The sequence below is a fragment of the Phalacrocorax carbo genome, chromosome 2 (genome assembly GCF_963921805.1).
Source record: "Phalacrocorax carbo chromosome 2, bPhaCar2.1, whole genome shotgun sequence".
In the NCBI taxonomy this organism is placed as follows: Eukaryota; Metazoa; Chordata; class Aves; order Suliformes; family Phalacrocoracidae; genus Phalacrocorax; species Phalacrocorax carbo.
The window spans coordinates 145,196,959-145,215,664 of record NC_087514.1 but is presented as its reverse complement, the minus strand read 5'-3'; the positions used below and the strand labels follow the sequence as shown (position 1 = coordinate 145,215,664).

The window sequence follows — 18,706 nt, the reverse complement described above, 5'->3', positions numbered from 1 at the left end:
AGTTAGAAGCCAACACAAAAAATGTCACTTTTTTTTTCTCTGTGTCTCAGTTTCTTCAGCTGTTGAAGCAGATGCTGAGGTATGCCGAGAAACATGCCAAAGTAGGAGATGAAGTGCTTACTGCATGGGCAGTGCCGTTCCTGAGTTTCTCTTCCCTGCTAGACCTCCGTTCCCTGTGACAGAGCAGACCCTCAAGCCCACTATACACATTTGTGCATGAAATGGGTGCTAATGCCTGTCCTCATTGCAGAGTTGTTGAAGAGTTTTTCCAGAGCTGCTCACTGATGGGCTGCTTTGCTGTGTTGTCAGGTTGTGGAGGAGAACTCTCTGGCCCTTCTGGTTCATTTCTCAGCCCTGGCTACCCCAACAGATACCCAGGAAATAGAGAATGCATCTGGTACATTCACACAGCACCTGGTAGCAGTATTCAACTCACCATTCAGGAATTCGACATTGAATATCACCCAAACTGCAGCCATGATGTTTTGGAGGTAAGAGCATCAGATTTACTCCTCAAAAATACACAAGTTACATGCTTTTCTGTCTGGAGCAGTTGATCCCAAGAACTTCAGGAGCAGAATAAATAATTCTACTGCATTTTCCCATTTCTGCTCTGGTTACAGTTACATTCCACAGATGTGGTCACAGAAGCCTCTATGCTCTTATTATTTTTTTCCTTTTATGCCTTTGGTGTCTGTATACCTTAATCAATAATGGTGCTAGGCACTGTACACTTCCTAGCAAGAGACAAAACTGCTTTGAAAAACTCAGTCTTAAAAAGTCCACCTTTTACAAAGAACTAAGCGTAGGGTGCTCTGCCATGGAGATAAAATTTCCTAATGTAAAGGAAGATAATGGATCACTGAGGGAATAACTAAGGTGAGACTTTGTGTAGGACCTTCCAAGGAAGTGGGGAGGTTTATAACCCAGAGTGCTGAAGACTGTGAAGAATCTTTGTACTCAGAAAATGAATAAAAGAAAAGGCAGTCTCCTAGTCAGCTTAGGATGGTGGAACAAGGAGAAAAGGAACCTCGCTAAGGGTTTACTGACCTTTAAGAGACTTATAAAACTGGATGGTCCTGTTACATAAACATCTTTGTGCTCATGTTGGAAAGCAGCCAGGTGACCAATCCCAGATAACAGATTTGAATAGACTGACAGTGCAGGAAGAAGGGATAGGAAATAATTTCAGGAAGAAATTCTTCAGAAGTATAAACTTTCTAGATCTCTTTCCTCAAAGACATTTGAGGTCACTAATGGAGCTACAATTGTGGGGTCTTTCAATGTTAACACGTGGGTGACATTTGAATGCTTTTGTAATGAACCCAAGATTGATTAAGAGATCTTGTACCACTCCCCTGGGGCCTTTCTCCTCCTCTTCTCCTGGGTAATGTGATATGTGACCAGCATACAACTAGGCAGCTTTCTGTCCAGCACATACACATACTCGCTGCTGCCTATTCTCACCTTTGTAGCTTTGATTTCTCCAGCCTATGGTCCTTAGTGCACACTCACCAGCAATATTCCTGAAAGACTTAACCCACATCTCAAAGTAGCTCCCAAATATACAGTTGCCAAATAGGTGATTGCTAAGCGTTTGTATGAGTAGAGGAGATGTATAATTTAACTCCAGCCTTCTGGCTCTGGAACAGGCTTCCCTAGCTTAGCAATAAAGTGGAAGTCTTGACCAAATTGACGCTGTACTTTGAGTATCCTATTGATTTTGGAACTTCTGTAGGATCAGGGTGTAAGGAACTTGTTCCTTGAATCAGTAACATTGGCAAGTACGATTGTATGTCACATTGCTGACACCAGTGCCTGTGAGTAGGTGACCTGTGTTGGCTGGTTTGGGTATTGATGAAGTCTGTTGTATGGCAGCTTCCATTGTTGCTTGTGCCTAAAATGACTAGGTTGAAGCTAATCTGCCTGTAAGCTTCAGTTATGCATCTGTTGTCCCAATGAGTCAATTAAACAGCCACAAAATCTAAGTCTACTGTGGTTGACCAATTTTTGAATAGTGCAAGGACAATGCCTACATCTGCAGGTGGTCACCCAGGAGCTATCACAATCCAGTAAGAGTACAGATGGCTGGCAACCATTTGCTTGAGAACTTTTTTGACTAGTGGGGGAACTGGCCTAAAACCAATGAGTGGTTTGCCAGACATAGCTAGTTTAAATAAGTTTTTTTAAGAGGATCCTACAGTTTGTTGCTCTGTGTCCCCGAACCAGATATTCACCTTAGGTTTTGAGTTTTCTTTATTTACCATTTCAAACTTGGTTGCTATGCTTTACTTTTTTCCAGCCTTACTCATTCATCGGCACAGATGCCTACCTTGCTGTCTGAACTTCCCTGCCTTCCTGCCCTCAGAATTGGCATGCCTCTGAGTTACTTCTCTCTTGATCTTGGCTCATCCAGTTCCCAACACCTGTCTCTGATCTGCTGACAGATAACCTAATGTAAATCAACTTATTGGGGAAAATTTGTTCACGTCTTAGGGCAAGATCAAAAGTTCTGCCTGGCAGCGAACAGCTTCCCCTGCCAAACTGCAGCATTTGGTGGAACTTTATGTAGCTTGCCACATACATATTTTCTTGGTTTTGTTATGAAATTACACATTCACAGCATTATTGATGCAGTCTGCACAGAATAAATGATGACTCAGCTTTAGTGGGAACAAAAAAGAATGTTAACCATTTTCAGGAGCCACTCTGTCTTGTAATCTTCTTTCCTGTAGCTGTCTACATATGTCTGGGCTGAAAACCACATGCACAAAAAGTGTCTAACAGTTTGAAAAGTTTTAGGAAAAAAAAAAAGGTACCTGGTGTGCCTTTGACACAATGTGTTTCAGTGATCACTAAGGTTCCAAACTTCTTCCATTCTCACATTCTCTTCCCTAGAGTATCCTGTCTCCCAATTCTTCAGGTTTTGAAGTCTGCTTTTTTTCATAGTTATTCCACTGATTTCACTTTTTCCTTATCTCTGAATACTGAGTTCTACCACTTCTTGTTTTCTTTCAAACCAAATAACTTTCCAGTTTTAAGAGGAGGTTAAAATCACTAGTAAAGTAGCTCTGCACCCTACTGTCCCTCCCTGCCCTGTTAACTACCTCTACTCTCTGAAATAAGAAGCTGCCTTTAGAATATTGTGATAAATTGTGTTCTTTTCTATTGCTTTTCCAAAATATATTACATTTATAACTGTAATTGTAATTTTTACAATTATGTAAATATTTGTAATGTAATTATTACAATTATATAGTAATAAAAATTCCCCAGTAATCACAAAACTTGCTCACCTGGATGCATTTAGCTTTTGCTTAGAAACGCTCTCATGCCTTTGACCTGGCAGAGGATTGTAGCAAAATTCTAAGAGATCTTTTTCATAGCAGCACCTTTGCTGCTAACTTCATTTTTATACCATAGTTTCTTGACTATTTCTCTTGCACATTTTTCTGAATCGTATTTGTTCTTGTAAAATGCAGCAACTGTCTCCCTTCCCTTTCCATTGACAATGCCTCCTAAACAAGCTGTCCCTTCCATGTCAGTATCCCAGTCCTGCCATATGTTTCACCAAGACTGTGCAATAACAGTCTTCTGCATGGTCAAGAGTTTGACAAATTCTCTTTTAATCCTCGTTCTCCTTTTTTTTTTTATGTCACTGTTGCACTCTGTCTTTCTCTCTTCCATTCTTTTTACTAACATACAGAAGCAAATTTTAAGTTGTCCTTCAAGATGTTTTCTAGAAATGTCATGGAAATAGAAGCCATAATTTTGGACAAAATGAAATAACTAAAGACTTTTTTTTAATGGCTTCTATTGAAAATATATACATAGAGAAAAATGACAACGCCTACTTTGTTAAATCATGACATCTTTTCTTAAATGTGGACCAGATTTTTGTAAACTATAAATATATTCTGCCACAGCAAGATGTAGCTCTACGCTGAAAAGGAAGGAACCCTGTCAATCTGTTGCACTTCCAAGTCTTTATTAGATGCTCTGGTCTTCTCATTTAAATATAAAGAAACAACAAGTATTACGATAATTCTTAATTCTCTTTCAAAGCTGGGCTCTCTCTTTGCTGGCAGTTATATCTGAACAGGGATCAGTTTTATTCCCAGAAAAATCTGTGTCATGAGGGTGACCAACCACATAAAACCAGCTTTCTGTTGCTCATAACTCTGGAATGCTGACTGTTAACAATAAATGGAGCTAACGGGGCAGAAGCAAACGATAAGAACAGATTAAAACCATGGGCTTTATGGCAGTGTCCTGCATCCCCGCTGTGCCATCCAACATCATTTTATCTCTGGATCAGGTGCTCTGGTCAGACTAAATGTTTTTGTTTTTATTTTTATCTGTTTGCAGCTCAGACATCCTGTGACTCTGTGAACCACGCCCTGGAATTCATTCTTTCCATCCATTCTCTTTTCCCTCTTCTTTTTTCATGTGGTAACTATTGGTTTTCCTCTATGTAGCCAAAAGTAACATTTTATTGTTTTTTGTCATGGAAACACTCTAACTTGTTTTTGTTCCAGCCCTTGTGAAAGCATCTGATTAATTGAACTGGCATAAAGGAGAAAAGAAAATATACTACTAACCCTAAAAAGCATGCCTTTGACTGTGCTTTTTATTTTGAAACTGCACAGAAGGCCGTTGCCGAACAGTTAACAATATAAAGGAGACCCACAAACCTCAGATTTCCATCAATATTTCTTCCCCATTCTTAATTCTCTTCCAATAGGCCAACTATAAATGTTCATCATAGGCCAAGTTCATTTCTGAGGTAATACTACAGAAATCAGCAGGGTTTATGTCAGAGCTGGGTTTGGTCCCCTTGCCTGTGGTGTGCAGATGGCCCCAGGGAGCACTAGGGATGATGTTAGAGGCTGGTCCATGGTGCTTATTAGATGCATATTAGAAACTCCTGCTGTTTCCTCTGCCACATAGCTTCTCTGGGCTGGTTTAGATGATTAAGAGCATGTGTTCCTGCTAGATCTCATGCTGTGGCTCTGACTCAGGGAGTATGCCACAAACACATCTTAAAATTCACATTTTGAACAGACTTCTGACAAATGCAGCTATCATTGGGCCTCACAAACAGCCAAGCAGTAACATTTTGCTGAAGACACTGAGCTTCCAGCGGACAAACATGCTTCTTCCCCAGGCTGTTACTGCTTCATTACAGATTCTTAATCTGAGCTGTAATTTCATCCATTCTGACTTCTTCTGAATGCTTTGTGACGATCGATTGAACAGAGGAACCGTTATCCATTCAAGTCATGCAGCCTTCCTGCAGAATGCAAGTGCCGTCTCGGTCAAAATTGAAATGTTTAAGCTATTAAGCCAATGTAATCAGCTTATACAGTCAGACAAAATACAGTCTTCTGATCATCTAACAGACTATGATGTTTATAAAAAGATTAATTCCTTGTTTCTTCAGGGGATGCAAGCTTCAGCTTCTGAGGTTTCACATTACCCTGGAGTCACTGAATATTTTTTCCAGTTAAAAAAAAAGTTCTTTCCCTTATACCTCTAACTGCAGAGCAGTGTCAGGCACTGTGAGCAGTTAGGGAGCACACGATCAATCAAATTATGTAGCAATGCACTACCTTAGCCCTGGAGGTGGTGGGAATATTTCAGCTATTTCTAAGACTTGCTCAGATATTTAGCTTGGGCAGAACCCAAACTTCTTAAGTTAAAAAGTATCCAGCAGAGCTTATTAAATCCTGAGTTTCCCCTCATCTAGAAGGGATCAGAGGCAAAAGGGCTGGATAGAAGGTTGTTTCTTATAGAGAATCTCAGAGAGATTAATGGATTGCTTTTTTTGACTGTTTTGATATTTACCAGCCTAATAAAATACTGGAGCAGTCTTGAGTTGCTACTAGTGGGAAAATCCTGGTGGGATTTGTTGTCTTAACTTCCTATTCCCCAGTTTCGTTGTTAGAACCTGCCATTCTTTAGTTTAGCTTTAGGATTTATACATAATATATGCTGATACAGTGACAATCTGTCTATTAGTAGTTCAGTTGCTGAAAGACAATAGCACACTCATTATTTGGTGTATCTGTTTAACAGTTTTCACTTTTGAGGTTACTGTCAAGCTGACTTTTGCAGCTGCTGTCCTACCAGGGACATACCAATGGAAGGCAGGAGACCCTTAGTATCAGGTGACATTCCATTAACATGCAAGAAGCCCCCAACACAGGAAAGACATGGAGCTGTTGGAGCAGGTCCAGAGGAGGGCCACAAAAGTGATCGGAGCAATGGAACACCTCTCCTGTGAAGAAAGGCTGAGACAGTTGGGGTTGTTCAGCCTGGAGAAGAGAAGGCTATGGGGAGATTTTATTGCAGCCTTTCAGTACTTAAAGGCGGACTATAAGAAAGATGGGGGCAACCACTTTAGCAGGGCCTGTTGTGACAGGACAATGGGTAATGGTTTTAAACTAAAGGAGGGTAGATTTAGACTAGATATAAAGAAGAAATTTTTTACAATGAGAGCGGTGAAACACTGGCACAGGTTGCCCAGAGAGGTAGTGGAGGCCTCATCCGTGGAAACGTTCAAGGTCAGGTTGGATGGGGCTCTGAGCAACCTGATCTAGTTGAAGATGTCCCTGCTCACTGCAAGGGGGTAGGACTAGATGACCTTTAAAGGTCCCTTCCAACCCAAACTATTCTATGATTCTAAAAGGCCAAAAAAAAATCAATCATTGAAGGCACTAGGCACCAAAATTACATGTCTGGTTTTGAAACTTGCACTAAGCATGTGTGTTTTCTTCAGCTTTGAGAGGGAAGACTAAGGAAGGTAAGCTAGTTCCATCAGTTGTAAATGGGTTCAAACTAAAATCCCACATCCCTTTTGGAAGACAAGAAACAGGATTAACAAGGCTTCAGCACTGCCATCTAAATTACTTGAACTGGTTTAAAAATGTATTTTAAAGTACACAGTACTGCTAATGATGTTTAAGAGAATCGTGGTTTTCTGGTTTATAACTGCCTGAGACATGCTCTTCAGAGTAGGAAATAATTACACTTAAAATTCAAAACCTGTCTTCTGTGGGAAATATATATGATATATATCCTTGTTTCCAGAGAATATTATTAAAAACTAGTTTATTTGACAAAAATCCTGCAGCTTCGATGTTGATTCTGCCACTGAAGTCCATAAAATTACAATGTTTTTTGTTTTATCAGAAAGGGTGATGAAATCTAGCCTCAATTTAATAATCAGTCTTAACTGTGCCTTTAAAGATCAAGGGTGCAAAATATCAACACAAGTTCCTGCAAAGAGATACAGTTTGTTTGCACAAACACGCGAAAATCTGGTTTTATATCCCCACAGAAACAAGGTGCTAACCCCAGAGGGATAGAGGAAGAAGACTGTGGAAAAGTACCCAAAGCAGAAAATTTTTATTTAAATGCAAGGCTGTTTTGAATTCATCTAGAATTTCATTCTTGCATCAGGTGCTTCAGATACCCAGTAAACCTGCAGAGAAAACAATTTTATTAGCTACCTTACATTTCAAAATGTGGTATCACTTTCAATACTTACAGATTTTTTTCCTCCTAGCTAAACAAATCTCATGTATTCTGTGTGGCAGATGGTCTCTTTGAAAAACTTTGATGGTGTTTCTTCCATTTCTAGGTCTATGGTGGCCCTGACTTCCTCTCTCCTAGACTAGCTCAGCTGTGTGTTTCAAGATCAGCACAGAACCCACTGCGAGTCTCTACTACTGGCAATTCAGCTGTTGTCCATTTCAAGACAGATGCAGCAATAGCAGGGAAAGGTTTTAATGCCTCCTGGCAAGAAAATCCGGGTGGTAAGTATACTGATTAAGACCAGGAGAAATTCAGGAAGTCTGGCAGTCACAGATCAGCCATGCAAGCATTTAAAGTAGTCAAACAGCATGGGACTGAAAACTGAAGGAGAATTTGGGTGTTACTGGATTTGGTAACACTAAGAGATGCTGAAAAAAATCCCCAGAGTTAAGAATTGTCCAACTAGCTGAAACCTAGGCCTATTTATGTATTTTGTAACAGTCTACCTTGTTGGGGTTTCTTCTCTGTGTAATTAATCAAGATATTCCTCTAATCAGAAAAGAACTTTTGCGTGCTAGCAGTTCTTCCCACCCACTCACCCACACAGAGTCCTTTATCAACTGAATGATGCTTTTGGTTTAAACTGCAAAGTGAAAAATATCTGAGAATGTGGCTTAACTTGGAGAACTCGGCAGACTCCAAAAATATTTGGAGTGATTAGTAAATACTTGAACTGTATAAGGTTCGTCCATCCCCCATGTGATTACTTGTTCAAAGCCTTAGTGGGAATCAGTAAAAGAAGAGACATGCTTAAAGTACCCAACCACGTGTCTCTACATGGGAGTTCTTATGAAAAGGCCAATTATTGGAAAATAATTACAATAAACGTGAGGAGAGGCAGATTTTAGATCTTGCAGTTTTGCTTGATTAAGCACACTGATTCATTAGTTTGTCAAGATTTATACTTTTCCAGTCTCACAGGTTTTATGAGAAAGGCACAAGATTTTTTTTTAGTAAAAGAAGTCTACAATAGTCCTTTGAATTAATCCGCTTCCAAGATCTGGTGGGTTATTTTTTCTACTTAGGCACCCTGAAGCTTTCTGATCCCTTTACAGCATCTTGCCTGTTGTATCCAACATCCCTCTAGCCTCTAAAATACCCACTTACCAGAACACAATAACAGTATAGCTTTTATCCTTCCAGCAGGCTGCCTCCATCTACAGCAGACCCAATGTCTTTCACCCTCCTCCATCCCTTTACAAGTCCATTTGTTTGTGTTAGTCCTGCTGAAAGCCCTGGCACTTCCCACACAGGATCCATCATTCCAGGCTATTTAGATATTCATGAGCCCTGGAGCTGTTCTGGTCAGAAATACCTGAGGGTGGAGTCCTCAGGGAATCCTCAACTGCATGGGTAGAGTAGAAACTTGAGGCTTGCAACTGTTCTACTGCTTATGGGGAAAGTGGGTGTCCTAGCTGTCTTGACGTTTTCAGAAATGGTTTTCTCCCCCCTATGCTCAGCTAGGCCTAGTCATTGCTTTGGCAGTGTGGTAGGTCTGTGGCATTCATATGAATGGTATTTTTGATTGCTTTTACAATATCTAGGAAAGAGGAGTACCAACACTAATGCTTCAGCCTTTACGACATCTACTACCAGCCTGGGGCTATAAAGAAACATTGCTCACAAGCACTGTTGTTGCATATTCACCAATAATGGTAATGTTATACATTCCTGATAGTAATTTCCCTTGATTTTTGTTGTGGACAGGACACTTCAACAGTTGGAGCACTCATCTTACAAAAGTTTAATGCAGAAGATATAAAGATGGAGGTGTTCTTCCCTTAGTTTAAAAATAGAGCTGGAATTTCGCTAAGCATAAAAGAGCTTGTGATTAAAACTGATTATGTCTTTTTCAGGCTGTGGTGGTGTTTTCCAAGCTACCAGTGGGGAAATCCATTCTCCAAACTATCCTCAACCTTATAATAACAACACAGATTGTTCTTGGGTTATCCAAGTTGACTTCAGCCACAGAGTCCTATTGAACTTCACGGATTTTGATATTGAAAATCACCATTCATGTAACTATGACCATGTTGCAGTAAGTAACAATAGAAATTTCAAAAGTTTCCTTAATGAGTCTGGTGAAATACTTGCAAAAGAGGAAGCTTACTGTGCAACCTAGGCTGCAGTTGGTTTCAGACTGGTAGTTGCATAGTCATATTTATTCACCGATGAGCTAAGTCTTAAACTTACAGCTAAATAGTTATGATCTAGTTCCTTTGCTTCACCAATGAAGCAGCCTTCCTAAATGCATTTCTGCATTATTCCAGGTTCCCGCTTATATCTGGAAGGATCTTTTCTTTAAAGCAGTGGATTCTGCATCCTGGTACCACATTATCCTTTTGGTGGTGTGAGTTGTAGTTAGTACTGCAGGAATAACCTCATACATAGATGGCTGTAATTAGGACACCCTTGCCCGTTCAGAGTGCAGCTTACCACAGCTTGCTCTAAGCCACAGGATGGACTGCCCAAATATATAAGAGGTTGCCCACACTCTGTTACAAACTCAGGAGAGAGGGACGTCTACATCCAGAGGGAGCTGTGGCTGGCTGGTTTTCTTTATGTATGCGCTGTGCATTCAGGTGCTCCTCAGCTGTCTGTTTAATTGCTTCATTAGAGCCCCTGCTCTCTTAAAAGCTTCACACTGCTGTTGATTAGTGAGCTTTTGTTGATGTCACAGAAATGCAAGCTGCTGCTCAATCAGTGCACAACAATGAAGAACTCTCCACGTCTCCACTTGGCCTTTTGGGAGGAGGGACATGAAATCCTGGCCTTTGATGTCAGATTGCACTTCACTCAGTACAAAGGCATGTGTGATCAGTACCAGTCAGATAAAGCACAGTGGCTGTAGCCCAAAATCCAGCTTTCCTCTTCTTGATAAACTGTCATTCACAGAGAACTCAATTTGGCAGGAACTGAGACTCTTTTGAAAACAGCATCAGTTTTAACAGCATAGCCTCGTAAAGCTTTTTTGTACTGTACCAGAAAAAAGGAAATGTGTCCCCATTTTGCTGAGCAGAACTGAAGATTTCATTTGGCCACAAAGCGTCTTTGTGCAATGACTGTTCTTTTTTTTTTTCTGGTTCTGAAGCACAGGGAAATATGGTTATGTCTTTTTATTTAAAATGTTTAACTATGTCAGGGGGATCATTGAAAGGGAAAATCCACTGGAAAAATTTCCAAGTCTTCTGTGATATCACACAGGTGTAGAAAATCAGATTGCCTGGCAGAAACACGGGTCATCTGAAATGGCAGTGCTGGTAAAAATGCCCCAAAAATTCACAAATTAAGGGCTAAATTCTGAGAAGACCTGATATAGAAGTTTCTCGTTTAAACCTGACACCAATGGATGTATGTACCTATCTAAACACTTTGTAGAGTACTCAGCTCTGTGAGCTCCTTGCAGTTACAGCCACACTCCCATTACCTTTATAGGCTAGATACAGGCACTGGCTTTTTAATCACTGAAAGGCATCAGTCCTTCAGCTGGCAGAGGAGATGGCTGTAGCAGAGCTCTTTGTATAAGTGGAGTTTGCAGACCATTGCAGTTCAGTGACACCCCTTTTCCTCATTACCATATGAATATCTGTTGTTTGCATCTGCTTTTTGGTTTTTTTGGGGGGTGGCAGAGGAGGAAGTTGCCCGTCACAAGTTGCCCGTGCAAACACAACTGAAGCAGCAATGTGAGCAGGGAGGGAGATTTAATGCAGGCATCAGTCACTGCCCACCGAGTGGAGGGTGGTTTGAAAATGGATGAGGGAGAATGCTGATTTGAAGCCAAGAGGTAATGAAGGGCCCTGAGGCTCTGGTGTATGAAGTAGAGAAGGGCTCTTCAGTGCTAATCTAGGGGGACTAGCAGAGCAAGAAAGGAGTAGATGGGGTTTCTTTCCCTACCTGGTATGCCAATAAGCAGAAAACCGCTTGTTACCAACACCTGGATGTGATTTGTGTTCATCTCATTCCAAGGCGTGCTGTATACCTCAAACTGTAATAGGAGAACAGAGGGGACAGAGAGTGCCTGGAAATATATAAGTAGATGTATGACTGTGAATGGCTTAGGAATTCCATTCCAAAAGCTGCGTAAATGGAAAATAAGGGCAGCTAAGGAGTCTGGTGGGTTGTTTTTCTCTCTCTAATACAGGAACAACTACTGTGTATGAGTAACGCAGTGGTTCCACCCTTTTCTATTTCTTAAATTTTTACTTATCTTTATGGATTTATTTGTTGTGTGAGTTCTCTTGGGGCTCCTCTCCACCCCTGACCATACCAATGGTCTTTTCCTTCATCCTTCCCCTTCTAGATCCAGTAATTTTTCCCTGCGTTATGACTTGAGATTTTTATTTTTTTATTTCTAACGTAAATTCCTTTCTAGGGGGAACACATGGAAATGTATCTTTTCCTGTCGTATTTTCCATTGCACATTCGTTATGTGAGCAAAATGGAGGGAGGGAAAATACTCATGTCTGCTGCTTCTTGGCTATGCTGCAACTCCAAAAAGCCCAGTGGGTTTTTCAGTTCTGCTCAATGATTTCATATGTAAATCTGAGCACAGATCTGGGTTCAGCCAAACGAATTCTAATCCCATAACAGCAACCCATGGTGTAACTGCTTTGAGCTCCCTCTAAAGCCAGTGAGTGGAGTGCACAGAGAGCAGTCCAGGCCACCAAAAAGCTCATTCTTCATTCACTTAGCTGCCTAAATTTAGTTGATTCCTCAGTTTCTCTGCCTCAGTTCTGTACCTTAGCTGTTCTCAGAACGGATGAACATTTCTTCATCTGCTAAATGAGGATGTATAGTCTTACTTTCTCTGATCTCAGATATAACTTGGTTATATACTGTAGAAAGCATAAGATCTTTGAGATGAATCTTTCTGTCACTGTCACCATACATAAGGAATACATTTTTAATTTCTCTTTATGTACTAGCCCATTGCTGTCTGGAGACTGTGTCTTACAAGAAACAAATTTGTTTCTTTGAAGGAAAATAGAGGGAAAGAAACAGTGAGTGCACTAATTCCTGTATTTTTTGTCCATGTGTTAAACAGTATTGTACCATGCTACACCAGAAGTGCAGGTCAGAAGAGTTTCAAGTATTTGGAGACTCGAGGAGGACGTGGCTTGGAAGGCAGTGCTTGTAGCACATGGCACTGAAAAGGGGAGGCAGAAATAGTTTGTTCTTTTCTGTGCCTTTGATTAAGTAAATGTTATTTTTCTTTCCTGTTGCAGTATAACAAGTATAATACAGGAATGTAGAAATGTACGCCTCTGGGAGCTAGAGAGGAGGTATGACTTCATTTATTCCAGGTGCTGGCAGAGAGGATCTTCCAAGAGAGGACAGCTAGAAGTATGTGGAGTTTTATGGCTCAAAGACAAAAATTATCTTCTTTTTGTCATGTGCTTTTGCAAAATACAGGACACACTTGAACCAGAAGCCGATGAGTCACACAGTTATAGTCACCGTGGAAAGGGAAGAGAAGAGCAAGTTGCTGCTATTCACAGTGCAAACAAAAACTTGGCTTTTAAGTAACCAGATGCATCGTTTTCCTCTACTCATACAGCCACAGAAATGCATTTCTCAGATGTTTTCAAAATAACTTTAAGAAGCTGCAGGAAGGCACAACTCTCTTCTGAACTAGTGTGTGAATATTGTGGTTTCTGATCTAGATTCAAGATTGAAATCCTCCTTGTAAAATAGTTTAAGCTAATAAATAGCAGGTGAGAGAAAATGATGCAGGCATACAATATCCATGTGTTACTGTTTCTGCTTAACTTGTAGCCACCATAACTCCTAAGAGTTGCTGCTGTATCTCAATAATGTTTATGCTGAACTATTCCTTCAATCAGATTTTTAAAAGTGAAAAGGGTAGGAATCATTTCTGGGTTTCTGAAAGAGGAGACAGTGCTGTTCTTCAAGCAAGCTGCCCAGAATCTGCAAATACACTTGGTTTAGAAAATATTCCTCTGACTTCATGCTCTCTCCTGGTATTACCACAGAAAGACTTCTTTATTCCAGAAAGCTCTTGGAATGAAATCTCTACTTAGTCTCTTATGTTACTCATCCTTAATATCTTCCCAAGTGAGAAAGCTCAACTACTAGAGTCTCACAACAGTCCATGTGTCAATGGTCATATCCTCAGCTGTGCAGAGTGGCACAGATCCATCAAAGCCAGCAGTTTATGTGAACGATAGTCAGGCCCTCTCTCTATGTTCTGTTAATGCAATGCTTATTCCCAGTTCTTGTATTCAGACAAAATCCTCTCACTACTGCCTAGGGAAAGACAGTACCCTAATTCCTAAGGGTTATTTTGTTAGTCATTACTTTTTTTTCATATTCCATGGTTTGTGGTTTTTAACTCCAGGCAGTCTGATTTATATACAGGATATTTGTGCAAAGGAAGAACAAACACTGCATACTATGTATTAAAGGGCTGATAGTGGCAGGATGCCAAGAGAGAAAAGCTTGAATAGATGGATATTTTGGGTCTCTTTACCAGGTACTCATTTTTACAGACATTGCAGTACACTTAATACTCTGTCACAAGGTCCCACTCAGCTAGCTAGTGTTATAGGCTCAAAGGCATATGTTTAATTCATGAATACAGTAGGGTATGTCAGTGGATTAAGCAGGAGTTTTGTCCTTTGTTTCTCAGCTCTGAGGTTTATTTGAGACAGGTCACCTTTCTCTCAGCTACTGTTTTTATAATTTTTTTTCATCAATGTGCTCAAAGACCTTTGAATACTGGAGGCAAAAACATTGCATTGTGTCATACAGTCCAGTCAGAAATTTTTAATTCATCGGTGCTCCATTGCACAGGCTTGCTGGAATTTGAGGCATTTTTGAAGTAAAAGAAGGCAATCTCAATAACTAGATTTCTTCTAACCCAATGGCATTAGCTTGCTCAAAGCGGGCTTTTATATAGCTTTTAACGTCCTAGCACCTGAGTGTCTTCCAGTCCTCCTAGCCATATTTTTATCCGTATTTTTCTCCATTTTGCTATAGGAAGCTGAGTCACAGGTTATATTAAATGATATGCCTATGGTAATGCAGGATGTTAATGCTGAAACAGGAAGAGAATTCAGCTCTTGTTGATGCCCAGTAGCCCAAAGGGTCTTCCTCTGTGGGTCATGCAACTGTGCTGCTGGCTCCAGTGCTCATCACTTCTGAAACCAGGCACAAGGGCTCTGAGACTGGCCCATGGCTCCAAACACAGCAGCAACAAATCAGGTCTGCTGGAGAGCTAGGAAAGATTAGTGGGAGACACTGACACTGTGGCCATTTTTCCCTCTCTGTGGTTTCTCTTGTTATAATTTTGATGTTGCTTAAGCTAGAAACACATTGGTTTTAACTTCACCATCCTCTTCCTGATTGTGAAACAGAGAGGAAGGAAACAAAATTATCAGCTGTAAGGGGAAAAAAAGAGAGTGAAGGCATTTGTGGTAAAATTAAAAGTGAAGTTTTGTAAACCCATCTTTACTTTGTCTTTTTTTTTTTTACTTTTCTTTACCTTCTGCTTAAATAACACTTAAAGTATATGTGTTAACTCAGCACCCTAAAGCTTTTATAAAGCATAGATATATGGACTCTGATCCTTTATGCTGGGTACATGTATCTAAAAACCATAATTGTACTGTCTTCTCTTTTTATACACAGTAATAGCTCTCACTGGTGCATGCTAGGGCCAATTTAGAAGTGTTTATTGAGGCAAGATGTAGGGTTTAACTGAATAAAAGCTACATGGGAACTCATGATAGCCATTAAAAGAAAGGAATAAATGTATGGGGCTATCTGGATTGTTAAAGGGGAGTTACTTCCATATGAGGTAGACACAGAGGAAGATGGTTACTTGATGCATTTTTGTTATAATGGCTATGGTAGCTTCCGCCTGAAATACGTGCTTTTTTGTTTTGAAATGGCCACAGAATTAAGATAGGCAATGCATAGTTTGTTTGCACTGCCCATACCAAGGCTGTATCAGGATCAAAATGTATGAAACATAAGAGAGGGAATGAAATAAAAGTCTTCTCAATACTCTGATTGAAACCAAATACTTTGTTTGATCTCTTCATAACAGATATTTGATGGTCCTAACAACGAAGCACCACTTCTTAGAAAACTTTGTGGAAGACAGCATCCTCCTCCTGTCACATCCTCCAGGAATCTGATGTACATCCGACTGCGCTCTGATACAACCATCCAGCACAGGGGCTTCAGTGCCTACTTTACTGAAGGTAATTTTGTAATTTACATTAATGCATATTTATCTAATCACCAGTTTGCTCATATTAGACAAAATATTTTAGCACAGCTGATAACAGGAAGTGTTGTTTCTGTACATGCAGCATACCACTGTGTATCTTTAACAGGACTGAATTTATCCAAACTATAAGAATTTAAAATCTAGGGATCATCTAGGCAAGGAAGAAGGGGCAGAGGCATTGCTCTCTACATCAAAATCGATACAGTGTGAGGAGCTGACCCTGAAGAAAAACCACAAGCAGGTCAAAAGCTTATGGGTAAGAACCAGAGACAGAGGCAACAAAGGGAACCTTGTGGTTGGTGTCTGCTACAGGCCACCTGATCAAGGGGAGCCTACTGATGAAGGCTTCTTCCTCCAACTCCAGGAGGCTTTGCACTCACAGGCTCTTGTCCTTCTGGGGGACTTCAACCACCCCGACATCTGCTGGAAAAGTAGCACTGCAAGCTTTAGGCAAACCAGGAGATTCCTAGAATGTGTTGAGGATAAATTCTTGAGCCAGGTAAAAGACAGCCCTACCCGAGGGGATGCAATACTAGACCTGAATGTCACCAATGCAAGTAAGCTTGTCAGTGACGTCAAGATTGGAGGCAGCCTGGGCTGCAGTGATCACGCATTGGTGGAGTTCATACTCCCGAGGGATATGGGAAAAGCAAGGAGTATAGTCAGGACCCTAAATTTTAGGAAAACAGACTTCCAGCTCTTCAAGGAGTTAGTCAGCAAGACCTCCTGGGAAACAGTCCTCAGGGGCAAGGGAACAGAAGAGAGCTGGCAGATCTTTAAGGATGTGTTCCATAGAGCAGAAGAGCTCTCAGTTCCCAGGTGTAAGAAATGAGGCAAGGAAGGGAAGAGACCAGCATGGCTGAGTTGAGACATGCTAGTCAAACTAAAGAGCAAGAGGGAATTGCACAGGGAGTGGAAGCAGGGACAGGTGCCCTGGGAGGAGTATAGGGACGCGCCCCGATTGTGTAGGGATGGGGTCAGGAGGGCCAAAGTGTGGCTGGAGCTGAATTTGGCAAGGGGAGCAAAGAATAATAAGAAAGGCTTCTACAGGTATGTTAACCAGGAATGGAAATTTAAAGAAAGCGTACCTCCTCGATGGACAAGAATGGTGGCTTAGTATCAACAGACGAGGAGAAGGCTGAGGTATTCAGCAACTTTTTTTCTGAATCTCTCTCCTCACCCCTCCCAAGTCGATGGACTGCAGGATGGAGATGAGGGGGTGGGTATAAAACCCCACCCACTGTAAGGAAAGGTCAGGTTCATGACTGCCTAAGAAACCTGGATATATAGGACCTGATGAGATGCATCCCAGAGTCCTGCACCTGGGTTGGGGCAACTGCCGATATCAATACAGGCTGGGGGATGAAGGGATTGAGAGCAACTCTGTGGAGGAGGACTTGGTGGTACTGTGGACGAAAAGCTGGACATGAGCCAACAATGTGTGCTTGCAACCCAGAAAGCTGACTGTATCCTGGGTTGCATCAAAAAAATCATGGCCAGCAGGTTGAGGGAGGTGATTCTGCCCCTCTACTCTGGTCTGGTGAGACCCCACCTGGAGTGCTGCGTCCAGCTCTGGAGCCCTCAGCACAAGAAGGACATGGAGCTGTTGGAGCAGGTCCAGAGGAGGGCCACAAAAGTGATCGGAGCAATGGAACACCTCTCCTGTGAAGAAAGGCTGAGACAGTTGGGGTTGTTCAGCCTGGAGAAGAGAAGGCTATGGGGAGATTTTATTGCAGCCTTTCAGTACTTAAAGGGGGACTATAAGAAAGATGGGGGCAACCACTTTAGCAGGGCCTGTTGTGACAGGACAAGGGGTAATGGTTTTAAACTAAAGGAGGGTAGATTTAGACTAGATATAAAGAAGAAATTTTTTACAATGAGAGCGGTGAAACACTGGCACAGGTTGCCCAGAGAGGTAGTGGAGGCCTCATCCGTGGAAACGTTCAAGGTCAGGTTGGATGGGGCTCTGAGCAACCTGATCTAGTTGAAGATGTCCCTGCTCACTGCAAGGGGGTAGGACTAGATGACCTTTAAAGGTCCCTTCCAACCCAAACTATTCTATGATTCTATTCTATGATTCTATCTTAGATTCTTTGATTGGGGAAAAAATATACTTTTTATAACAAGGCATCTAGCCTCTTATTCATCCTCCCTAGATGGTTAGCTACCCATAACTGTCCTGAGAAAAATGTGCAACTGGCAGTTTCCACAGACTGAATGACAAAATAACATTTTATATGTCTATCCATGCGCATGAATCTGAAAAGCTATAAAAGAATTCTGTGTGCTGCTGTTGATGAAGTCTGTGGATTCAGGCCTGCAAACCCTGCCAAACATCAACTCTCCAATTTGTGGAGGTCTAATTGGTATTTTACATGGTTTCCTTTCTAATGAAAAATGACACCAATTGGGCAGAATTTTTCATGAAATTACATACTATTTGATGATTGGTGATTTTCTTCCATTTTTTCACAACAAATTCAGAAACATTTTTTTCCCCAATATATAGCTTTTAGGTTTTTTTTGCAGAGAATATCCCTTTCTCTCATTTTCTTCTTAGGATTCTTTTCACTATAAATTAGTACTTTTCCCAGAATTTTTTTTCTTGGGAAATATTGTGAAAATTAGAAGGAAAATGAGGAATTTGCATCAGCAAAAATCTCAGGAACCCGTTACTGAGGTAATAGTTAGGTACCTAATTAGGCATTTCTGGCTAACAGCTATGAGAGCCTAATCTGTTAAATGTTCTCAGAGCACATTTACTGGGTTAGGGTCTGCACAAAACATGACTGGTGAGCAAGTGCTCCCTACGTAGGATGTAGGCAAACCAGATTCCCTCTTCCTGAGAAA

At 41.0% G+C, this 18,706-nt stretch overlaps 1 protein-coding gene across 1 annotated transcript in view; it reads left to right on the top strand.

The window, feature by feature from the left end:
* CUBN (cubilin) overlaps positions 1–18,706 on the top strand; it is a 156,260-nt gene that overhangs the window by 67,311 nt on the left and 70,243 nt on the right. Inside the window, exons 29-32 of the mRNA XM_064444709.1 lie at positions 310–491; positions 7,646–7,820; positions 9,456–9,637; positions 15,671–15,827. Coding sequence (XP_064300779.1) covers positions 310–491; positions 7,646–7,820; positions 9,456–9,637; positions 15,671–15,827 — 696 coding nt within the window. The remainder of the gene's footprint in view (positions 1–309; positions 492–7,645; positions 7,821–9,455; positions 9,638–15,670; positions 15,828–18,706) is intronic.